The sequence below is a fragment of the Canis lupus genome, chromosome 9 (assembly GCF_048164855.1).
Source record: "Canis lupus baileyi chromosome 9, mCanLup2.hap1, whole genome shotgun sequence".
Classification (NCBI taxonomy): domain Eukaryota; kingdom Metazoa; phylum Chordata; class Mammalia; order Carnivora; family Canidae; genus Canis; species Canis lupus.
Genome location: NC_132846.1, coordinates 6,280,071 through 6,303,182, shown reverse-complemented (window position 1 = coordinate 6,303,182; position 23,112 = coordinate 6,280,071). Strand labels below are relative to the sequence as shown.

At 39.7% G+C, this 23,112-nt stretch overlaps 1 protein-coding gene across 13 annotated transcripts in view; it reads left to right on the top strand.

Moving 5' to 3' along the window:
• Positions 1-23,112, top strand: part of STXBP6 (syntaxin binding protein 6) — a 239,641-nt gene that overhangs the window by 62,198 nt on the left and 154,331 nt on the right. For 12 of the 13 annotated variants that reach the window (XM_072838078.1, XM_072838079.1, XM_072838077.1 and 9 more), the window contains one exon: positions 10,358-10,546. The exons of the other annotated variant lie outside the window; for it this stretch is intronic. In XM_072838078.1, coding sequence (XP_072694179.1) covers positions 10,393-10,546 — 154 coding nt within the window. In that variant the 5' untranslated portion in view covers positions 10,358-10,392. The remainder of the gene's footprint in view (positions 1-10,357; positions 10,547-23,112) is intronic. 13 annotated transcript variants of the gene reach the window in all.

Below are 23,112 nucleotides of genomic sequence, written 5' to 3'. Positions count from 1 at the left end.
TATATGAAACTGAGACATTGAAGGACAGAGTGCCTTACCTTTTAGATTGACCTGATAAATATGTGTGAAATGGGTACCGATGTGCCACATTTCTTCTGTGTCTTCTGTTACTGTGAAGGACATGTCAGGGTATGATGCTGTTACAATATCAATTACAGAAAACTTGTTGACACTCTCTCAAGAAATTATAAAGTGATGATATTTTTCAAATCAGGGGTTTAAGTAGGAAATACTGTTTTAAAATCAGATTTAGAGATTATTTTGAGAAGCTTTCCTCTGATTTTTAGAAAATATGTAAACTTGTTTCAACTATATTTTCAGTTTTTATAGGTCACTTAAAAATGGAGGGTCTTTTTAAAAGGCTTGTTCTCTTTTTCATGTTTTACTCCAGGTCTGTTCTCAAATAGAAATAGCTAAATCAAAAAATTTATGATTTGAGCCAACAAATATCTGATAGAAAAGGCTCATCTTATGTTTGTTGGAGCATTTATTCGTTTGTTTCTTTGTTTTTAATGGTTGATGGGTTGGTCTTTTTTTTTTTTTTTTGTCCTTAATTCATAACATCTGTATAAACTTCTCTGCGAATCAAGCCTCTCCTGTAAGAGGAAAGCACCCGAACTACTACCTGAGTGATTGTTAAATGACAGAATTTCAGTGGAGTGAATTTAAAGATCCAATTAGCTTTTTCAGTGACTATGAATTGGGCAGTATCTCATCAAGCAATAGACAGTAGCTCCACCCGGATGCCTGGGTGGCTCATTTGGTTGAGTGGCCAATTCTTGATTTCCACTCAGGTTGTGATGGACCCCCATCCCCATCACCCAAGGTGTGCTCTGGGCTCAGTGGGAAGTCTGCTTCAGGATTCTCTTTCCCTCTGCCCCTCCCTCTGCTCATGTGCACATGCTCTCTCTCTAAAATAAATAAATTAAATAAATAAATAAAGTAGCTCTACCAAGCTATCAAAGAGAAAAGGCAGGGCAGCCCGCGTGGCTCAGTGGTTTAGCACTGCCTTCAGACCAGAGCCTGATCCTGGCTACCCGGGATGGAGTCCCACGTCAGGCTCCCTGCATAGAGCCTGCTTCTCCCTCTGCCTGTGTCTCTGCCCCCCCCACCCCTGTCGTCTCTGTCTCTCATGAATAAATAAATAAGATTTTTTTAAAAATAGAGAGAAAAGGCTTTTAAAGGCAGAAAGAGGGCTAAAAGAGGAAATTATTAGCAAAGAATGCATTGTTTCAGGCAGATTGTCCTCCTGAGGGGATTGTAAGGGCCTATGGAGTACTGACCAGGTAATTCCTGGTCGAGTGGTTGAAGTTACATTCCTGGGGGGTGGAGGCAGCAGTTAGGTTAGGTATTAAAGTCTTGGTTTGCTGAAGTGGGGTTTAGCACAAGCGACTCTGCTTAGGGGCCTGATGTACCTTTTAAAGTCTTCTACTTCCTTTCATGTATGGGTTTAGTGTTTGCCTCTCTGTTCTATCTTCAGTGCAACTAAAAGAAACACAGTGATTTAGCAAGCAGTGCAGAACATAGAACATAATTGAAATGTTTATTTTCATGTAGTCTCTCCTCATGTGGCTTTGTCCCTATTTGGTTGGAATAGATTTGTCAATTGCCAGTGTTGTCTGCTATAAACAATGCCCTCCAGGCCAGTATATTTTCTTAGTTTGCCAATGAGGTATTAAACACCACAGTGATGAGTGCTCAAAAACTGAGACATGCCAACAATCTGAGCTCCGTTTGTTTTCTCTCACAACCCTTTGTTTTTTCTTTGATATGACTAAACTTCTTTTTAAGGCCTGCTCACATTGTGGCTTGACAGTCCTGTCATTTTCCAGAGTGCACCCCAGCCCACCCTTCTCTGGTGCTTTATTTCTATCTATTGCTGTAGCATCAGTATAGAGATACTGAAAAACCAATTTAAACTAGTCCTTGAAACTTAAACTTGTGAATGTTGTGGTTCTATTATAGACTGAATCCCTCAGAATGGGTGATACTTATGAACTCTTCACATCACCTTGAAAAATTCTCCAAATGGCATGTTTCTGGCAGCTTAGGGTGGTGGTGATGGTGGTGGTGGTGGTTTTTTTTGCCTTTATTGTATTATTTGTTGGGATATAATGATTGACTAGAAGGTTAACAAGTCCACCCACAATATAAATAAGCTTGTATAAACACAGATCTTGGGGTCTGGGTGTAGAACAGGATTTGTTCTTTGAATATTAAACCAGCAAGAATAATGTGCTTACTGAACTTATAAACACGGAAAGAGCAAATGAAAATAGTCTAGATTTATAACTGAAGCAGACATGAGTCACTGGCTTTGGAGGATCCTGTGAGCATGATGTCTCCTACACAAGAAGGGTTAGTATATACAGGAAAAGAAAGCCAACCAAGTCTCATAGTACTTGGTAGCCTGATAGTGGGGGAAAAAAACTCCCTCTTCCCTTTCCTTAAGGAGTTAAACTGTATTTTAGGATTTTTTAAGGTTTCATCCACTCAAAAAGTTTAAGTAAGCCATGACCAAGGCTGCTGGGTATGGTTGTGCTGTTTTGCTCTGCTCCAAAGATGTGTGTGCAAGGGAGCAAGTGCCAGCTGACATGTGGCTGGTATTCTATTCATCAGGCCTTGGGCCCTGGCATGGAGCTGCACTTGCTCAGAGGAAAGGAGCCATTTTCTTCTCACAGAAATGCCTTCCAGTCCTTGTCATTGTTCACAGCATTTGCTCTTTTTCTTCACAACTCTTTGAAATTGGGAATTTACCCAGTTTCACCTGTGGGATTCCCAGTGCCATATCTGGACTAGCAGAAAAGAAAGGCAGACCAGGGGATCCCTGGGTGGCTCAGCAGTTTGGCGCCTGCCTTCAGCCCACGGCATGATCCTGGAGTCCCGGGATCAAGTCCCATGTCAGGCTCCTCTGCCTGTGTCTCTGCACCTCTCTCTCTCTCTCTCTCTCTCTCTCTCTCTCATGAATAAATAAATAAAATATTTTAAAAAATTTAAAAAGGCAGACCAATAATTAGATCTCAGTGAAATACATATTTTGATATGTCTTCCAATTTGAGGAGAAAGCCTGTACCTCAAAAACAAAATGTTTAAAGGAACACTCTAGTCAGATTATAGTGGAATAAGGGTACTGCCCTGCAGAATTAATTTCTGACCTATTTTCTGATTTCAAAATCCAGAGATAGTCATATTAACATTTTGGCAGCTTTTTTTCTAGACATTTCTTTATGCATATAAATATACACCAATAATCAATGAGTTCACTTTCTGTTTTGTAACTTCCTTGTTTTCACTCTATTATGTTATGGTCATTTCTCCCAGTCAGATCTATATCATGAATTTTGAAGACTACGTAATATTCTGTTAGGTGGTAGGCTATACTGTATTTAACCAATGAAGATTGGCTATTGATGGATATTTAGATTGTTTATAATGTTTTGCTCTTAAAAATGAATCTGAGGTAAGCATTTATAATACAGGCATACATGCTCACATCATTTTCTCTAGTAGTAGAGTTGCTGGTTCAAGGAGTTCTAACTCAAGTATTAATTTTAGTGAGGGGAAATTCTAACTTCATAATCCCTGGACCAATGGGGTAGGTTAAAAAGAGCATAGCTTACCATTCATAAAAAAACACAGGCCTAAAAATCGTAATTTACAATCTTAAGCAAACTGGAAGATACATTTAGCGGCTATCTTGATTCCACACTTGGAATTGAGCGTGGAAGTGTTTTATAAATCATGCAGTGCTATGCAAACCTCAGTGACTCATTACTAGCACTTTACCAAGTATCTGCCATATACTCTCAAAAAGTGTTTATGGAGTCTTAGTTTATAAGTAATTCTTTAAATACAGAGGGAAAACCTCAAAGACAGTGGTTCTGGACTGGTTGATAGCAGAATAAACCAGGAGATTGTCAAGAAAACAAGTCTAGCCTCTTGTCCCGAGATCCCACTGCGAACAGGCCCTGGGCACCTGAGATGATGTTGACGTAGTCTTTGTTCAGAATTCATCCTTTATGGTATTTCTATGTCTATTTACAAGTATCTTTCTAATAGACCAGAGAATATTTTTAGCTTTAATATCCCTGTTTGGAAGTTTCTGGCTCCTTCCAGAATCCTTTTAGAGATTTTTTGTTTTGGTTTTTTATTTTTATTTTTATTTTTTTGCCGGGGGTGGGGGGGTGGGTATAACCTATTTGATTTAGTTCCAATCTTTATAAGTCTTATGAAGTATTAAATATCAATTCTTGGTCTGCCATTCCCATCTGGTTTCGCACCACACAGGCCATTCCACAACCCTCGTTTCTATCATGAAGAACGAAGAATAATGGACTTACAGTGATTGCAATTTCCCACTTTGAATGCTATTAACAGATTAAAGTTATCTATCTATTCTAGTGGTGTATCAGACTTCCTCTTTAGACTTCACTAATATGAATTTTTAGTTTAGAGAATTAATTGAACTACATGGAAAAACTGGCTGGTGTACTGAATTTTTTGTCTAATTTATTTAAATCTTCTGCATATTTACATGCCATAGAGCAACTGAAATTTTTATCTTGAGATCTTATCAAAGAGTGATGTTGTCTGAGTAGAAATTTTGCATATTTTGATTCAGTAACTCTTGAGTAAACTTTTATAGAGGAGCTTTACTTGACTTCCAGTGATCTCATTGGCCTTAATATATGAAACCATGAAGAATTTCAATGCATAACACATTGCATGTTTTCTAACTACCAGGCAGAGGTTTTGGATTTTGGAGTGAAATGAACATTTTCAGATTTTTTTTTTTTAAGTTTAAGGATTGCTTAATAACATCTGACTTATAAGATTTAGTGTTTATATACTGTGGAGTTTATGGAAAGCAGTTTAACATATCTCTACTTTGATTTCAGTATTTATAACATTCACCCATTTCTTGTCAAGGTAATTGTGTTTTCTCTTTCAAGACCTGAGGCATGGAGAAGAAACAAATACAGTTAAGCTTGAATCTTATTTATCATTTAGAATATTACACTGGGCAGTGTTGAAGGACATTTGTGAGCAAGATGGGAGCGATGCTGGGGCTCTTTTAGGAGGCATCCAAATCATTTAGGCTAGAGTTGATGAGAATCCTAACCAAAGAAAACGAGAATGAGAGGGAACTGGTAGAGTCCAGAAAGATTACATCAGATCCAGAGGGCTTGGTGATTGGTAACTTATTATGGGACGGGGTGGGGGGTAGTTAGGGAGGTTGTGTTTGGAAGGGTTAAAGGAAAATGCAGGGTCTAGGTTAACTGTCAGTGGAAATGCTCCACTGGCTGGCAGCTGGGTAAATGGATTTAAAGCCAGGAAGGCAGTGGGAGCTGGATGCATGATTAGCGTCATCAGATTGAAGTTGCATTTGTAGCATCTCAAACACAAAGAGACAACGCAGAGAACTCCTTAGAGAATAAGCTTAGTTTTCTCATTTCTGAGTTATTTGAGGTCACCTCACCAGTGTTCCTATGCATTAGAGAAAATCAGCTAATTCTCCCCCAAAGTCTCCTGGGCTGACATCACTTTCACTCTTAACTCGGAGAGTTCTGAAACTTGATATCAGCTTGCTTTGAGTGTGCATCTCCCCCAGGGTCAAGTCGTAGTAACTGGTTAAAGAGGGTGAAGTCTAAAACCAGGGATTCTGGTTACTCATTGGCAACGGGACTATAACTGCTGTACAGTCCAGAATACTTGTATTGGCACAGCTGGTGCCAAAATATGATCAGAAGATTGCTTGCTAAACATGGGGCCTAGACAGGGACATTCCTGAGGTTAGAGGACTCAGCTTGCCTTGATAATATCAAGCTAAATAGAAGACTGTAGTTCACTGAAGGGGCTCTTGCTTTTCAGGTGAGTAGTATTTGAAGCCTGTAGGCTGTACTTCCTGTCTGTATGATAGCCACAAAAGGCACCCATGACTAAGGGCATCTGCAGTTTTTACTTGATGGAGTCCCTATCACTCTTCCTTATCTCCTCACCATGGAGGACAAGTGTCCGTTCCACTCCTGGAAACCAAAGATGTAAATGGTGGAGTGCAGAACATCTTCCATCTGTGTCCTTTACTTGTGTACTTCATCTGCTGAATCCTGAGGTCGTAGGAGTTTACAGCTCCTCTCTGAAGGTTAATCTCATTTCCAGGTTACCTGTGGGTGTGGAGGGCCCCCACTATAGTAGCCCTGTACTAACAAAAGTGGATCTGGACTAGGTGGCTTACAACCAGAAGAAGATAGATAGAAAAGCCCCAGCAAAGATTAAACTAAGTGAGATTAGTCTCTACAATTACCAAGACAGCCAGCTGCTTTGACTTGCAAATCATTTTGTAGGTTGGCTTCTTGGATGGAAAAGCTTTGTAATTATAGCCTGTAGAAGCAGTAGCCCAGGAAGATGAAAAAACTTCCATGGGGTTGTAGGAGAGAAGAACTAATTTTCCTTCTACCCTTCTGAGTCCTTAGCTGAGACTCCTGTAATAAAAGACCAAATACTAAGAGAAAAACAGAAGTTTATTAGCACATATACCTCATGGATACATGGGAGATGCCAAGGGAAGAAAATAACTCTCTGAAAATCTGTGGAATTCGGGATTAAATATCATCCCCATAGGGAAAGGGGAACAGGGATGTAGGCCTCTTAGGGGAGAGTAAATGATTTCTAGGAAAGATTGAGTGCTACCCTTAAAAAAATCGATGGGTAATATGATAGTTTGTGATAAAATCTGTCCTGGGTGTGGTGTTCTGTTCCAATCTCCTCTCCTGTGACAAGTGTCCCTCTTCTCTAGTAGATGGAAATCTCAGAGGGGGGACTTAATGAGTTCCTTTTAGAGGATCTGTTTTTAGGCAGATGAGGGGGGTTCAGACAAAGCCTTTGCTCGTATTTGCTGTTTTTCAGATACCTTCAGTTCAAAATAATCAAAATCTTGAAGTGGCATATTTTGGGGTGGAATGTCCTGCTACCTTCAGCATGATGTAGATTAGAGTACTTCTGGTCATTGGCACACCACTGATACTATATTCATCTTGTTTTCTTACAGTGGGATCCCAGCCTAGGGCTGGATATTGATTTACCAACAAGATATAAGACCTTATAAAGCTGCTTGCTTGAATCAGAGAGAAAATCCTGTACATCTCTTCCTGTATTCTTTCCCAAGAATCCATTGCTTTCCATCCCATAGTTCCTCGTCAGGCTATCAGCTTTAAATTAGGTGTCAGGATGGCTGCATGAGAACCAGTTAGAGAACTGTGTAAAACAAAAACTCCACCGTACATTCCCATTCCTGTGATGCTGTTAAAAACATACACACATACCTACAGTTGCATAGACCTGTTATTATCATTGTCCTGAATAAAAACTTTTGATAATTTCCCATGGGATGCATCTAGTAATCTCCTACTAGTAAGTTTCCTGAGGGTGAATTCTATAAATTCCTCATCCTGAAAACAATACAGAGCCTTTCATAAAATAGACCATGTATCCATATTTAGTGAGTTTCATACCATGAATGAGAAAAAAAAAGCTTTGGTAAAGTTGAGTTTCTCTTTTACACATCCATTCTGGTATGGATGGCTACATTTACTCAGTTTCTATAAGCTCAGAGGGTCTTTTATTTTTCACAGTGTAGTAGGAGAAGTAATTACAATTTTCCATTTTTAAGAGTTTATTATGATTCAGGCACTAGAATAAGAGATTTGCATACACCGTTCCATTTAGTTCTTTCGATAGTTCCATGAAGTGGGTGAAGATCTCTCCAAGTTGCAGTTAGTAAACTAGGAGTCTGGAATTTTAAGAGATTTACCCAGTCATAAGTAGGCCTTCAATATTGGAGCTGGAATTTAAACCCAGATTTGTTTAACCTGTCCTCAGTGAAGTTACTGTTTTTATCTTTCCTGATTTTTGTCATGCTTTGTTTGTTATTGTGCTTGGCTATTGAATATCACTATATTAAAAAATGGCAGGGAGCACCTCGGTGGCACAGTTGGTTAAGCATCCAACTCTTGGTTTTGTCTTAGGTTGTGATCTTAGGGTCCTGAGATTGAGCCCCACGTCAGGCTCCATGCTCAGTGCAGAGTCTACTTGAGATCTCTCTTCTTCTCCCTCTGTCCCTCCCCTCCCCACGCACTCACTCACGTGCTCCTTCTCTCTCAAATAGATAAATCTTAAAAACAGTAAAGGTCATTTCCATTTCTTAACAGCTTCTCAAAGAAGAACAGAGTTTTCTAAGAGTTTGGTAAAACATGCATCTTCCCCTTCTTTCCTGGCAGATTTTGTATAATAAAATGATAGCTTTTTCTTTTAACCATAATTATAGAAAAATGTGAATCCAAGATAGAAACGTAAAAGCCATACCACAGTTGGGAGGACACTTGTAAGAGAATGCCTGGTGAGTTTGGGAATGTGACGTGCTTTCTGTGTAGCTTACAGAATGTTGGAAGCTGCTGTGCTCCCACTGGCTTTCTTTCTCACGTGTCCCCAAAGGATGAGAAATGAGAAGCCTTGTTTCTCTCTTTTTTAAAAAATGTCCCTGTAAATTATAACACCCTGCTTAGGAAAGTCACTGGGTAAATCATGGTGGGGAGAATTCTATTTGCTAACTTCTGGGAAATCACAGAGTATCAGTTAGTGGTCAGCACATTGAATCCAGGCTCCCTACGCTGTTGTCATAATGCTCTTAGCCAGTATGAAGAATCTCGTAGTGATGATGAAATGTCATGATCAGAGCACAAAGACATCTGGGTGTGTATCTCTCTAATATGTAGTGGAGATATAGATGAATATAATAAAAAGCACCACTGTGTAGTCTTTATTCTTGGTGCCACTAAGAAAACCTGTTCTCTTACAGAATTGAAACTAGGAGAAATTTTTTTTAGCCAGAGGAATGCTCTTTTTAAATCTGTCTCTTTGCTACGACAAAGTTGCTGATGGATAGCTATGTTGGTAGCATTTGTGAATTTTGCATTGGGAAGAACGATCCCGTGTTTTCCCTTATAAAGCAAAACCTTTGATGTAGTCAGCAGTCAACTCCTAGAGAATAGGGACCATGTCCTAAATATTTCTTGTATCTCTAATACTGAGCCTAGAAATGGCACATAGTAGGTGTTTGCCACTTGCCTCAATTTTACAGCAGGCTGACCAACTCTTTGAGCTACTGTTACCGTATATAGCTGTGCTGTTGATCCACTCGCAGGCTCTCTGAATACTCTGTATGACCACATGACCAACCCACAGGCCCTGTCTGCACCTCTAGTTCTGATTTGTTAGTTAAACAAATATTGGTTACCAGTTAAGACACAGACCATGACTAGGATGATGGGAGAGAAAATGTTTATTCAAGTTGTTGGAAGTTTTTGGATGATGGGGTTAAAATTCAGACTGATCTTGAATACAGTAGACACAAATTAGCAGAATTAAGACCATTAGAGAGATATAACTTCTGGAAAACTAAATATAACATGGGGACTGTATATATGTGAGTTTGGTGGCAGGGAGATGAGGGACCCATTATGAGTCAGCAACATACTGTTTTATCTTCTTAATTATTGGGCACACATTGCCAGTTACCCATAGAAGCTTAACATGTGGGAACTGCTGGATAACATTTCCAAAATACCTAGCATTAGTCAGACTTTTTTCTTTTTTTTTTTTTTTAAATTCTGTGTCCACTCTGGCTGAAGAAAAATGTGGAGAATTTGTCAGGGGTCCAGAGCATGGCAACTATATGCAGAGGAGCAGTGGAAAATAGGACCCACCGAGAGAGGTTAATAAATAAGGATTAATTATTTAGCGTGATCCAAAGCAGCTAATGGATGATGAAATTAATGGTCTTCTGGTGCATGTAGGGTTATTATGTAGAAGATGGTATTATTATTTCCACTGTGAATAGAATTAGGGAAATGGATTTACATTAGCGTTAAAGGAGATTTTGAAGGAGCATAAAGAACTTGGTGACTTTAAGGATTGTTGGACAGGGGAAAGATCTCTCAACTGGAAATGTGAAACCATGTTTCTTACAGAATAGAAATGGAAGTGGGTACTGCTCACCAGTACTGTTAGGTGCAATTGGGGTAGAGACCTACAAACTTTCTAGGAAACATTTCATGCTATTCATCTCACATTTTATTTGACATTTTCAGTGAGTACATCAGTATTCCCTTGTTTGCATTTTTCACAGTTAATACAAACGTGAAGGCCTTGCTTTTAATGGTTCTGCAGTGTGTTTCAAACATGGGAGAGAGTTTAAACTACAAATTGAAAATTACTCCACTTGCAAATCAACTTGCCGCGTACTCTTATAGGAGCCTCACTATATTGTCAACTCAGCTTGCCTTCTCTTTCTCTTCTTTAGAAAACACACTGTGTGCCCTCCTCTGTTGTTCTACAATGAGTGCCAAGTCTGCCATCAGCAAGGAAATTTTTGCACCACTTGATGAAAGGATGCTGGGAGCCGTCCAAGTAAAGAGGAGGACAAAGAAAAAGATTCCTTTCTTGGCAACTGGGGGTCAAGGAGAATATTTAACATATATCTGCCTGTCAGGTAATGAAAACCAGACAATAATATTAAAACACCTTCATCTTAAAATATTTTATTCTAAAGTATCTGAGAGGGTCATATGCCCAGTGTTTTGTACACATCTGCTCTTCCATTTCTGTTTCCTGTTTTTCTGTTGTCTTTTCTGATCCTTATTTGCCGGTGGCACCTCTACTTTTGAGGTTGCTTTCTATGGGAAAAGTAATGAAGTTCAATTTTAAATGTATTTTCCAGTTCATCGAGTGCTTCTGCTGAGGGTTTGACAGACACATTTGTTCATCCATGCTTTCCTTCACTAAAACATTGGCAGAAATTGGGTTCTCCTTTAGGATTTTTGCTTTAGCATAATTCCTGAGAGTTGGTAATTGTCATTACTAGCAGCCTGAGTTTCATTGGCTTTCTTTTTCTTTAACAGTTACCAGTAATCAGTAATAGTTTGTCTCAAGATAACTATCGACACCTTATGGAATGTGAGAAAGTAGACACAGCTCCCAAATCATCGCTTTGCCTGACAGCTGTTCCTTGTCAGAAAGAGGCATCTGTTCTATTAAGCTTAGAATTTTGTTGGATTATTTTTTCTCTTTCTGCTTGTGATTGTAGATCTGTGGGATTTACTGTGGATCCATACCTAGTTTTTAAGATGAAATTTGGATAAGTTTTCCATGGAGTTGTGGTGATGCTAATCTGAATACCTGGGGCATTTGTAACAAATCTGATAATATTTCTTGTAACTGGGCAATGTAAGAATTAAGCTTACCTTAATTCATCTTTCCTTATTTCCTTCAGTTGTGGTTTGGGAATAAAACTTTATTTTTTGACCCATTTTTAGATTAAAAAAAATAAACCTCTGATCATTTATCAGAATCCATTTCATTGTGTAGATAGGTTTTTTCCAGAAAGAATATGTGAAGATCAAAACAAAAGAATATGTACAGATGATAAGACTATTTCTTAGTTTATAATAATAACCTTTTGGTAAGAACATCTTTTCAGTGGTTAGGATAAAGCTCTTATTTAAATGAGTGTGAGAGAATTGACCTTGAAATATTGGTCTTAAAAAAAGAAATATTGGTCTTTTTTTCTGAATTCCAAATAAGGAATAGATTAGTAAAATATGGTGATTATTGGAGGACATTTGCATTCCCTTAGTGTGCTGGGCAGTGCTTAGCATATAGTAGGGACTCGGTTAATATCTAATGACTAAGTGAAAGAAATTACCTAATTACCTTCCTAGTACTTTGTTAATGATATGCAGGTCTTAGAAATATTTTCATGTTCTTAAATTTTGATTCTAGAGTTCTGCTTGCACCAATAATGAAAAGAATGCATTACAGTAAATTTTTTTGTGTTTGGGCTGAGCTGAACATGAGCTGAGTATGGACACACAGTGATTCTAATATTATTACTTTTCATTCAATCTGTGTTTCCTCAAGACTTCTTGAAGATGGGGAGTTGAAGAAAAGGTGGATGTTCTAGAAGTCCTTAGAGTTTTGCCTGGTATATCCCTCTAACTGAAAAAGATGGCAGTTCTGTTTGCATGTGAGGCATATGCTCCTGTCAGCCTGTTTCTGATCGTGAAGTCTGCAGGAGAGAGAGAGGGACTCTGCCTGCCTATCTCAGTGAAATAGCAGACCCATTTCCCCTGCCATAGGAGACCCTGACCTGGACTCCTCCAATCACTGCCTTTCCCTTACAGATTACCAAGACTTGAGGTTTAAAGTTTGAAACTATGAGAACTACATTTTCAGAATTCCATTCTGATGGAGGAAAATATTTTATTCTGATAGTCTTTCTCCTTTTCATGAATTTGAGTTTTGAGAGGATAGGTTGATCCAGTAGATGTGACATTGAAGCAGATGGTTTAATGGAAGTTGAGGCAGGAGAAGGCCAGGCCACCTTTGACATCCAAGTGTTTTGCAGTTTTCTTCTCATTGAGAAGGGAGCAGCCTCTTTATCTTCCAATTAATGTGAAGCTTAGAGGCATATCGGTCACATCTTTGATAAAGTGATGTTTTAATTGACAAGTAATTAAGGACTCATATTTATTAAGTACTTTTGTATGTGCTAAGCACTCTAGGTATGGGGCAGACAGGAGAAAAATTCATGAAGCTTACTTGGATGGGCAAGGAGCAGTAGACATTAATCAATTAGTCACTAAAATAAATATGATTATTAGCTGTGGAAAGGCCAAAAAGGAAAAAAATACAGTGATAGGATAGCATGTATGAGGAGAATTTGGCCTGGCTGGAAGAACTCAGAGCTACGAGGAAAGTAGAGCCTCCCTGGTTCTGAAAAGAGATGGTACATGTGCCACGAGCATTCCTGACAGAGGGAGCAGGAGCCTCATTAAAAGACTACACTGGATTTTGAGTTTCTCCTTTTCTCCTATTCAGTATAAGGATGACCTCTTTGTAGCTCCACTCACATAGGAAGCTGTGAAGTGAAAGCAGAGCCCTGGAATGACAGCGTCCTTCCTGCTATTATTGTGAACCACCTACACTCTCTGGGAGGCCAGGCTCTTCAACTCTTGTGGTTTGGTTGATGAAAACCAGCTATCCATTTTGAACAGGCAAAATTTGTTCAAATTAGGGCAATGTCTGCAAATAGTACTTAACCGTTTTTCAAACAGCATAAGGAGTTTAAAAAAATTTTTTTAGGAAGAATATTCTAGCTTTAAAAGCTTACCAACATATGCATGTAAACATCATGGGTATTTTATATATCCAATATCTTACTGACTTTTTTTGTGTGTGAATTCCACCTCCGCCCCCCGCCAGCCAATGCCTGGCAGGATTTAAAATCTGAGGTTGAGGCCTGTGATCATAAGAATTATTATTTTTGGAGAGAATTGCATATCCTCTGGAGGAATCAAGAAGGATGCCAGAGCAGGAGAAATAATATGATCTTTCTTGGGTTATGTAGCTGTGATTGTGTAAGGAGAAAAATAATCTCTCCAGTTCATTTACAGAGCCTCCAGATAGAATTTTAATGTTTCTCACTGGACTTCCCAAATGGCTTCTTGAATGGTGTGCAAATGCTTAGGACTAATGTGCTTTGGTTGACTTGCATTCTTAAAGCCTGGTTTCCACTTTTTCTTTGTGGCAGTGGCTAAAATTAAAAAGGCTGACGATACCAAGTGTTAGCAAGCCTGTGGAGCGACTTGAGCTCTCATACTTTGCTGGTGGGAATGTAAAAATCATACAACTGCTTTGGTCAACCATTGACAGTTCTTTGTAAATTCAAACATACACTTCTAACTCAGAGACTCTATTCCTAGGCTTTTAGCTGAGAGAAGTAAAAAGATGTCCACAAAAAGACACGTACATGGAAGATGATAACAGTCTTATTTATAATAACCAATAATCAGATCTCAAATGTCCATCTACATGTGCATGAATTTTCAAACTATATTTTATTTATGCAGTGGAATACTAAGGAATGAATTGCCACTGTATGCAGCAACATGGATTAATCAAAAGCCTTACGTTCTATGAAAAAAAAAAAACCAGAAAAGGTTACATACTGTATGATTCTATTTATATGAAACTCTAGAATGAACAGAACTTAAGCTGTAGTGACAGAAAGCCTATTGGTGGTCGACAGGTTTCGGGTTAGGAATTGACTGTAAAGGGGCATAAGGGAATTTTTTGCAGTGGTATAAGAGTTCTATAGGCTGATAGTGGTGGTGGTTACTTGGGTATAGACATTTTTCACAACTCCTCAAACTGCACACTAAAAATGGGTACATTTTATTATATGTAAATATGTCAGCCAAGTCAATTAAAAAAAAACCCAACTCTTATAAAGTCAGTTGTTGGATGATTATAAGAGTTTATTGACCTTATCTCTAGCCTGCTCTCTAAGGAGGACAAAAACTAACTCTCTCCTTTGTACAAATGAAAAGTTATCCTAGATGGCCTTGTTGAGCCTTCAGAAGCAGGTGTGTATTGTGTAAACCTGTGCTTGCATCTATCTGATGTAAAGGGCAGTGCCTTCTGGGTTCCTTCTAACACCTGGCACATTGCCAAGTACGGACACACTATCCACTATGCTTAAATAGAAAATACTCTAAATTTGTGGCTGACTACATACCTGATTATACTTTAGAATTTGGAATTTGGAACTCTTCACTCATTCAAAGTATAAAGTGAGCCCCAAGCTCAATAATTTCCATAGCTGGATGCCCCTTCCATGATACTTGGATATACAAAACTAAACTGGAAGCATACTAAGAAGTTTAAAATCAGCTTATGATTAAAGGCCAGTTACCTACTGAAATTCCATAGTTCCATGCTTAAAATCTATTTTCCTGATCATGTTTTAATTCAGTATATGCAATGTCTAATGCTAGCCTTCATATCCATAAGTGGGTACAAATCTTTCCTCGGCTGTTACTCACTACTTACTGTCCCCATAAAAAGGAACATGAAGAAATTTTAATTTTTGTGATTAATACATTCTTTTACATATTTTGTTGAATCAAAATTTTAATCCTTTGAAAATGATTTGAGATTTTTAGAGAACAAAATTTTCTTCTTCAAAAAAAATAGCTCTGAATGGTCTTTGATGAAATAGTATATGTAAATGGATCCCCATGGATGGTAGTGATGTGGGATGGGAGCCTAGAACCTGACAATACTGCCCTTTATCTCAGTGGTTGCCGATCCTAGATGTTCCTTAGAATCACCTCAAAAACTGCAAAATCCAGATCTAGGTGCTACTACCACAGCCCCAGGGGTAGTGGTAAAACTTACCGTATTTTGAAAGTATTGTGCTGAAGATGCTGAAGCTGGGGTTGAGAAGTTTTGCTATGTTGGGGGGTTGTTGTCTTGGTCTGCTTGACATAACGATACATTCTTGGTACTCCATTCTATCCAAAAAAATACTTCTTAGTCTCTTTCATGTTGACTGGCCATGGTCAAAGCTCTGAATTTTTCTGGGCTTCAGTTTATTAACCTGACAAATTTAGAGATTCCTTTGGGTTCTGAGTTCAAGGATTCTGAACTCCTTGAAGTTTTATGCCAGATCTTTTTCTCATTCCATACATATCATTTAGGGAGAAGCTCAGGCTGTTAATAATCCAAATGGACACTTAAGACATTTATGAAAGTTTGAGACCATTCCTTATAGGTTGTTATTGGAGTTGGGATAAGCAAAATTAATTGTCAGCAATCTGGCATAGAGAGAAATTTTTGTTTAAAGATTTATTTATTGGTGTGTTTGTTTGTTTGTTTGTTTGTTTTAGAGAGAGAGAGAGGGAGAGAATCTCAACCAGACTCCACACTAAGACAGAGCCCAACCCAGGGCTCAGTCTCACTACCCCCTAAAATCATAACCTGAGCTGAAATCAAGAGTTGGACAGTTAATCAACTGAGCCACCAGGTGCCCCTTGAAATAAATTCTTTTTATCCACTTTCTAATTTTGACTGGATCTTATCTTAAGGTCTCTAAATACTAGCAAAGAGTGAATGGAAAAATATAAGACAAATGAAATTTAACTTTGACAGTAATGGTTTATTTAGGAATGGTGAGTTAACTTTCCAATAGTTTTTATCCAGAAAAATGAAAAAATCCACACTGAACTAAGAGGTATGCAAATGTATTCACAGTGAAAGAAGAAATACAAAACAACTATAATATATTGTTTATTATAGAAGTAGTAATGATTACTAAAGCTATGAGTCTTTCAGAAAATTATGTAGAAAAAATATCATTTGTCTTTGTTTATATTATTTGTTGTAATTCCAGTTAATTCTCACAAAATTCCTATCTATTAGGTGGTATGAGTCCTACCGTTTCACAGATGAAGGGACCAATGTTCATCAAAGGTCATGACATCAGAGTCACCATTTTGAGAGTAACAGACTGGGAAATCCAGCCAGTCCTTATCACCCCACTGGCCATGCTCTCACTGCTGTAACACCTCATTTCTTCTGAGTTAGGTCATGAGGGGTGTGGTGTAGAGAAGACCATGTTTTAAGGAGTATATTCTTTCCTAGCCCTTCAAAACTGCTAAGACATTGAACAGTTTTGACCTACACTATCTTGTTATCATTTCTGAGATTATTAACTAATAGACTCCCCCACATTTGTAATACGTATAAGGGTAAGCCTTTTCTCTCTTTATTAGAGAGATTTGGCACATAAATCCAGCCATAAGACTTTAAGTCACTCTAGAAGACAGTGCAATAAAAAGTTATTTCTATTGCCTGATGATAATTCTTTCTAGATCTTCTTTTATTTTATAAAAATACAGTATCCTGTTATACTTTATATTGAGAATTTGGCTCTCTTTTTTGTATTTAATCAAATAGACACATTTGATTAAAACGTTTGTAATAACAATAATCCTTGATTAGGTGGAGTTAAAAGTAGAGAGAGGGTTTTCCGAAATCTACTGGCCCAGTAGATCCTGCCACCAGGTGTCATCTCTAAATAACCTTCAGCGTAGCACCTGCCATGCAACTGTCACTTGATTTGGTACACAATACAGCTAGGTTGGCACCAAGCCCACCTTCAATTAATGATTGTAATACTCGTAGTAATGATATTTGTTGAACTCCTATATCAGGCATGGTTCTTTCGTCTTTACATATATTAACTCTTTTAATCTTTACAGAAGTGTTAGGAGGTAGATAACCGTACTGTCTTCATTTTGTAAATGAAGAAACTGAGCATACAGGAGTAAATTCTCTTGCCCAAGATGATCAGCTTATGAGTTACCAACAGGGATTTGAACTCAGATATTTTAATTGTAGGTCTGCATCCCCTTAGCCACTATGATCCCCTCTCACATAAGAATTTTATGGGAGAGAACATCCCAAACCAAACCTCTTTTCTATACCTCCTCACGCAACTTTAGTGATAATCGTGTCTTGGCATTACTCTGCTTTCCTACAGGTTTAGGCCTTGGTGGGTTTCGGCTGGATGGTGACAGTCCTGTACACTAACAAGTAGACTGCTAAGAAAGCATATTAGAATGATAGTGGATGTGTTTGGCTCTTAGAGAAAATTCACTTCCCGGGGATTTCTGAGAGGCTCCTGACAGGAACACGGCCGTGTATGAACTTGTTTGGTTCAGTTATGTAATAGAAAAAAGTGGATGTCTGAACATTTTTTAGAGCTTCCGTGGTGGTTCTAGAGCCCTTCCTGTGAAAACTGGTGGTAATAATATTCGTGTCTCCTAAAGCCTTGTGAAGAGGACATTCCAAAAATGGAGAACTAAGCCCTGGCAGGTAATCCTCATGTAATCCGCACCGCGGCCTTGTGACGTGGCTGCTGCTTTGAGATGATGTAGCCAAGGCCTCAAGTGAGTAAGTGTACCGGGCAGGGCCCGGCGTCTGGGGAGCGACGGGGCAGGACACACGTCTGGGCCCATCGCCCTCCAAATGTGCACACTTTTTAATTTGTTTTCCAGGACAGGGCTCCGTCTGAGAAACAGAGCTCCCCCCTTCCTTAAAAACAATGCAGCAGCATTCCTGGAGCAAAGCGTTTTCATCTCTGAGGGCTTAGAGGATATGCTGTCAACCACTTGAGCTTTTCTAGTGGTTTCGCACGCCAACAGAGTTTTCTTTTTCCATTCTCTCACGTATGCGTTCCAGTACTAAAGCCAGATGGAAACAAGGGAAAACTCTTGACAGAGGCTAGTGCCAAAACATTTCATTTAAAAAGGAAACTCCATCTGTGTGCTCTTCTACCCCACAGCCCACTGTGAAGAGCAGGAATTTCACAGCTGATTCACTTAGGTTTGCTTTGATTAATTTGGACTAATTGCAAAGGTAGAGCAAGTGTTGAGAGAGATTGCACACGGAGGCAGCACTCCTTCTGGAACGTGGCTGGCAAACCCTGGTGTTAGCTGATGCCAACCACTGAACAAGAAAGCCAGGTTTTAATCCATGCAGATGTGTTCTTTGTTGATCATCTGGGTTGCCGCTTGTAGAAGTGTAGAAGTCAGTGCTCTTTGCTGCTGTATTGCAAGGTGAACATCATCAGGATTTCATTTGTCGATAGTGTAGTCAGAGGCACTCGGGGATGCCCTCCAGTCACTGTTGCTCCCTGCCTTCTTCTAGCCCAGATATACAAAACACAAGCCTAGGTGTAAGACTGACTTAGGGAGAAATATTGGCTGTATTAGCTCTTTGAAACTCGGTTTTCTCATCTGTAAAATGGAAATAATGTCTATATCCCCAAGGGCTTTTTAAAGAGTAACTGAACTAAATATGAGTGTATATGAGGCCTGATACATAAGAAGTCTTCAGCTCTATGAGCAACATCATTATCTTGTCATTAAATGGGACATCCATTGGTTCTTGCCATACAAAAGTAATTCATCTGCAGTGTTTTTAGAAAACATGTTAATATATGTCTATGACAGGCTTCTGTGACCCATGTCACATAGGACAGAATGACACAATAGCCCAGATTTGTCTTGGCTTCCTCCCTCCCCTTCCATACTTTTTTTCCCTTTCCCTCTCAAGTTTGCTCTATCCCTGCCCTCTCTGTCCCATCCCTGCCAGGAATCTCACGGGCATCTGGCTTCCAATTTCTTTTTTTTTTTTAATTTATTTATGATAGTCAGAGAGAGAGAGAGAGAGAGAGAGAGAGAGGCAGAGACACAGGCAGAGGGAGAAGCAGGCTCCATGCACCGGGAGCCCGACGTGGGATTCGATCCCGGATCTCCAGGATCAAGCCCTGGGCCAAAGGCAGGCGCCAAACCGCTACGCCACCCAGGGATCCCTGGCTTCCAATTTCTAAACCAAGCTTCTCTTAATTCTCTATGATCCAAGATTATTCTGTTCCCCCACCCCCACCCCCTCCTGCCCCGGCCAACCTAGAAATGAAGTTGGCGGGGTGGGGGTGCATGCATCACATGCTGTTTTTGAGAGTCTGAAGACTTCCACTCTGATTTCATGGGTAATTGAACCTTCCTGGGTAAACTGGATACTGAAGTTGTTGTGTTCAGGCCTCTTCATGCAACTTTGTGGGGGAGTTAGAACTGGCTTCGTCTATGGGAGTTCCTGTCCCTGAAATGGGAGACGTTATTTTCCTACACCTATCTTCATGGGATCAAAAGGAAAATGGAAACAAAATAAAACAAAACACTCTCTGGGGTCAGTCAAGTGCACTTTAAGCAAACAGCAGAAGTGGGAGAGGCTGGTACAAACGCCCGTGGACCCAGCTTCTTAGCCCAGATCAGGTTCTTATTTGCCCAAGTCTCTCCTCCTTCCCTGTTACCCTTCCTTTAACGAGCGAGCAAGTATGAGTGATATTCACATCCCAGTTACAGTCATGCTACACCATATGCAGGATTTTCCACAAGAAACTATAAATAACCACAAGGACAGCTTTCCAGGGTGTCCAGTACTGGGAAGAATAAATGACCAGTTAGTTACTGTGCTCTGAACTTGAGCACACTCCTCCCTGGCCTCCCATGACATATTCGTAATAGCGTTTAGCATTGCTGGATTGTGTTTGCCAGTTTGCTTTCTAGTTACTTCCTGGGACTGCCAGCCCCTGGATGGCAGGAACCATGTTGTAGACACCTCTCTGTCCTATGTGGAATGGATAAAGTGCCTGGGGGTAGAATCAGGCAATATTCTACTCTTCTGAGACTACACCATGGACTTACTTTCTGGGGCGGAGCTCCAGGCTGAGTTCAAACATTCAATCTGGGTTCTACCAGCTGTAGTTATTTGGGTGCTCTTTTTTTCTTTTTTAAGATTTTAATTATTTATTCATGAGATACATAGAGAAAGAAGCAGAGGCACAGGCAGAGGGAGAAGCAGGCTCCCTGCAGGGAGCCAGATGCGAGACTTGGTCTTAGGACCCTGGGATCACGACCTGCGCAAAAGGCAGATGCTCAACCACTGAGCCACCCAGGTGCTCTCCCTCCCTTTTTTAAACTTCCTGTTGTTCACACAAGATGCTTCCAGGTGGTCTTTTTTTTTTCTCTTGGAATTCATCAGATTATTGAGCAAGAGTTTTTATTCTACCTATCAGCCCAGTTACTAAGCAGAAAATGTGGATTTCCTTGATTTATTGAAGCTTTTAAAATCCTCCAAAATGAGCAATTTATAAATGGTTCCTTGTAACATACAGTGGGGAAGCTAAACTGTGATGTCAGATTTGTGGAGTACCTGAGTGTTTCGCCTGAAGAGAGTTCATATTATGGAGGAATAAATGACCATTTAATGGCATTGAATCTATCAAAACTTTCCCTGAATGCTCTTTCCCCGCAGGAACCATTTTCAGTTCTCTATTTCCTTAGAAAGGGCTTTCAGGAGAAAAATGGAAACTCTGTTTTTATTAAAACTTTCTCTGAGAATATTCATACTGCCCTCCCAGCACACACATAGCCTTTTAACTCAAATTGGTTTTCATCCACCACTCGTGGATCCCATGTGGCTCAGGTTGTAGACTCCCTGCCCAACTGCATTTTGATGTCTGTATTCAGTTTCACAAATTATGCTGCTCTCAGGAGTCTATGGGGTATGGTGGGGGGGTGCTTGGCAAGTGAGTTGGAGATGGCAAGAATATAATCGGCCTTGATGCCTTGAGATCTAAGTTTTCGTTTTCATAAAAGGAGGCAGTAGAATTGAGAACAGCCCTCTCGTTTCCAGCTAATAGGAGCAAACAGCAGTTATAGAAGTGTTCTTCTCTGACAGAACCCTTTCCGTCTTGTATGTAGGTAAGAGTCAGCTGTGTTTGGGGAATCCAAGACCACTTAAGTGTAGTTCTCCCAGTAAACGTGCATGTATTCTTTCTCAGGAACAGAGAAAGTGCCGACAAAAAGAAAGAAAGAACAATAGTAGAAAGAATGTAAAACTCATGATCTTGGCCTTTCAGCTTCTTGTTTTTAGTCTCTTCGCCTCTGTAATATTCTATTTTGTCCTCTCTTTTTCATTTAACACGGTAACAAAAATTTGTATGTATTATCCATGCTTTGTAAAGGTAATTTTTTTTAAAAGATTTTATTTATTTATTCATGAGAAACACACACAGAGAGAGAGAGAGAGAGAGGCAGAGACAGAGACACAGGCAGAGGGAGAAGCAGGCTCCACGCAGGGAGCCCGATGTGGGACTGGAACCCGGGACTCCAGGATCAATCACTGGTGCTAAACCACTGAGCCACCCAGAGATCCCCTATAAAGGTAATTTAAATGGATTTTTGAGTACCGTAGAATATTTATCCATTTATCTGTTGCTGGATGTTTTGTTTTGTTTTGTTTTTCCAGTTTTCACAGTTAGAAATGAGGAACTCGGTCTCCCTCCCCCACTCCCCCATACCCATCTTACAGCTGAGGACATGGAGAATCCCACAGATTACTTATTAGAGGAAATGCGCATACTGCCCGTGAGTGGTGGAGACGAGACTGGAACCTCAACACTGCGTGCTCTGTTCAGGGCTCTGCCATGGACCAGCAAATGGGAGCTTATTTCTAAACCCATGTCTGCCAGAACTGCTTAAAAGTAAAATAATCCTATTGCACTTTGTGTGCTTCACAGCTAGTTAACCATCCCCATGATATTTAACAAAGGTCTGGATCCAGTTCTCTTTGAGGTACATTTATGATGCCTGCTTTCATTAGGGTTAGGGCATCATTTCATTTCCCTACACATTTGCAGGTCTACATGAGAGAGAGAATGTGTGTGTATTTGCAGAGAAAGGAAGGTGTGTGTCTTACCTAGAGTCAGCCCTAATGTTCCTTAAAAGAGACAGTTCTTCATCTTTTTGGTCTGGTTCACTTACAAATTCATTAGCCATCTTCTGTTGTATTGTTGTTAGATGAGAAATGGGGGAAGTGGTAAATGCAACCAAACATATGCTTACTGTTTTTCTAAGTCAGTGCATTTAATTAATGATTCACATCTGGCATTATATCAGATCCAGCATTTGGACCACAGAGCAAAAACGCTGAGAGAAATTAACTTCTTTGGAAGTTTCTTTTAGAACTCCAGAATTTTGTATCTAGAAGAATCTTCAGTCATTCCCAAATCAAACACCAGTGTTCACATGAAAAATGGGGCCCACAGGGGGTGGATGGCTTGCTGGATGTCACAGAACAACTACCGTAAGGCAAAGGAAGGAAAACAATATGTTCAGATCTTCTTGCCAGTTTTTAACCTTGGGACTGCCTCTGACTGAAGTGGGTTAGATGAGGAAGAGATGGGATTAGTGGTTAAACTGAATTTGAGGCTAGATCGCCCTATTCTTCCTTTCCAATTTGTACCACTTGCTCCTAAAGAGAAGGAAGGAGAGCCTGTTGGCTGCTAATCGTGCAAGTGGCTGTGTCTTTCCTAGGGTTTGAATGTTGCAAGAAACAGGGTGTGGGCTCAGCTGTAAAGGCCAAGTGTTTACTCTTATCCGCCTTCTCTGTTACTTCCTGTGGGCATGCAGATCCATAAAGTGGAGAGTGCCCAGTGTTTGAGGGGAAAGGCCAAATGCCGTTGTCTCTAAATGTGCTGTGCCACCCGATCCACTGGGTTAAGAGATAAAAACAGTAGAATTTTTATTTAAATATAACTGTTTTCTAATTTATATATTCATGCATGCCTTATAATCACTAGAATAT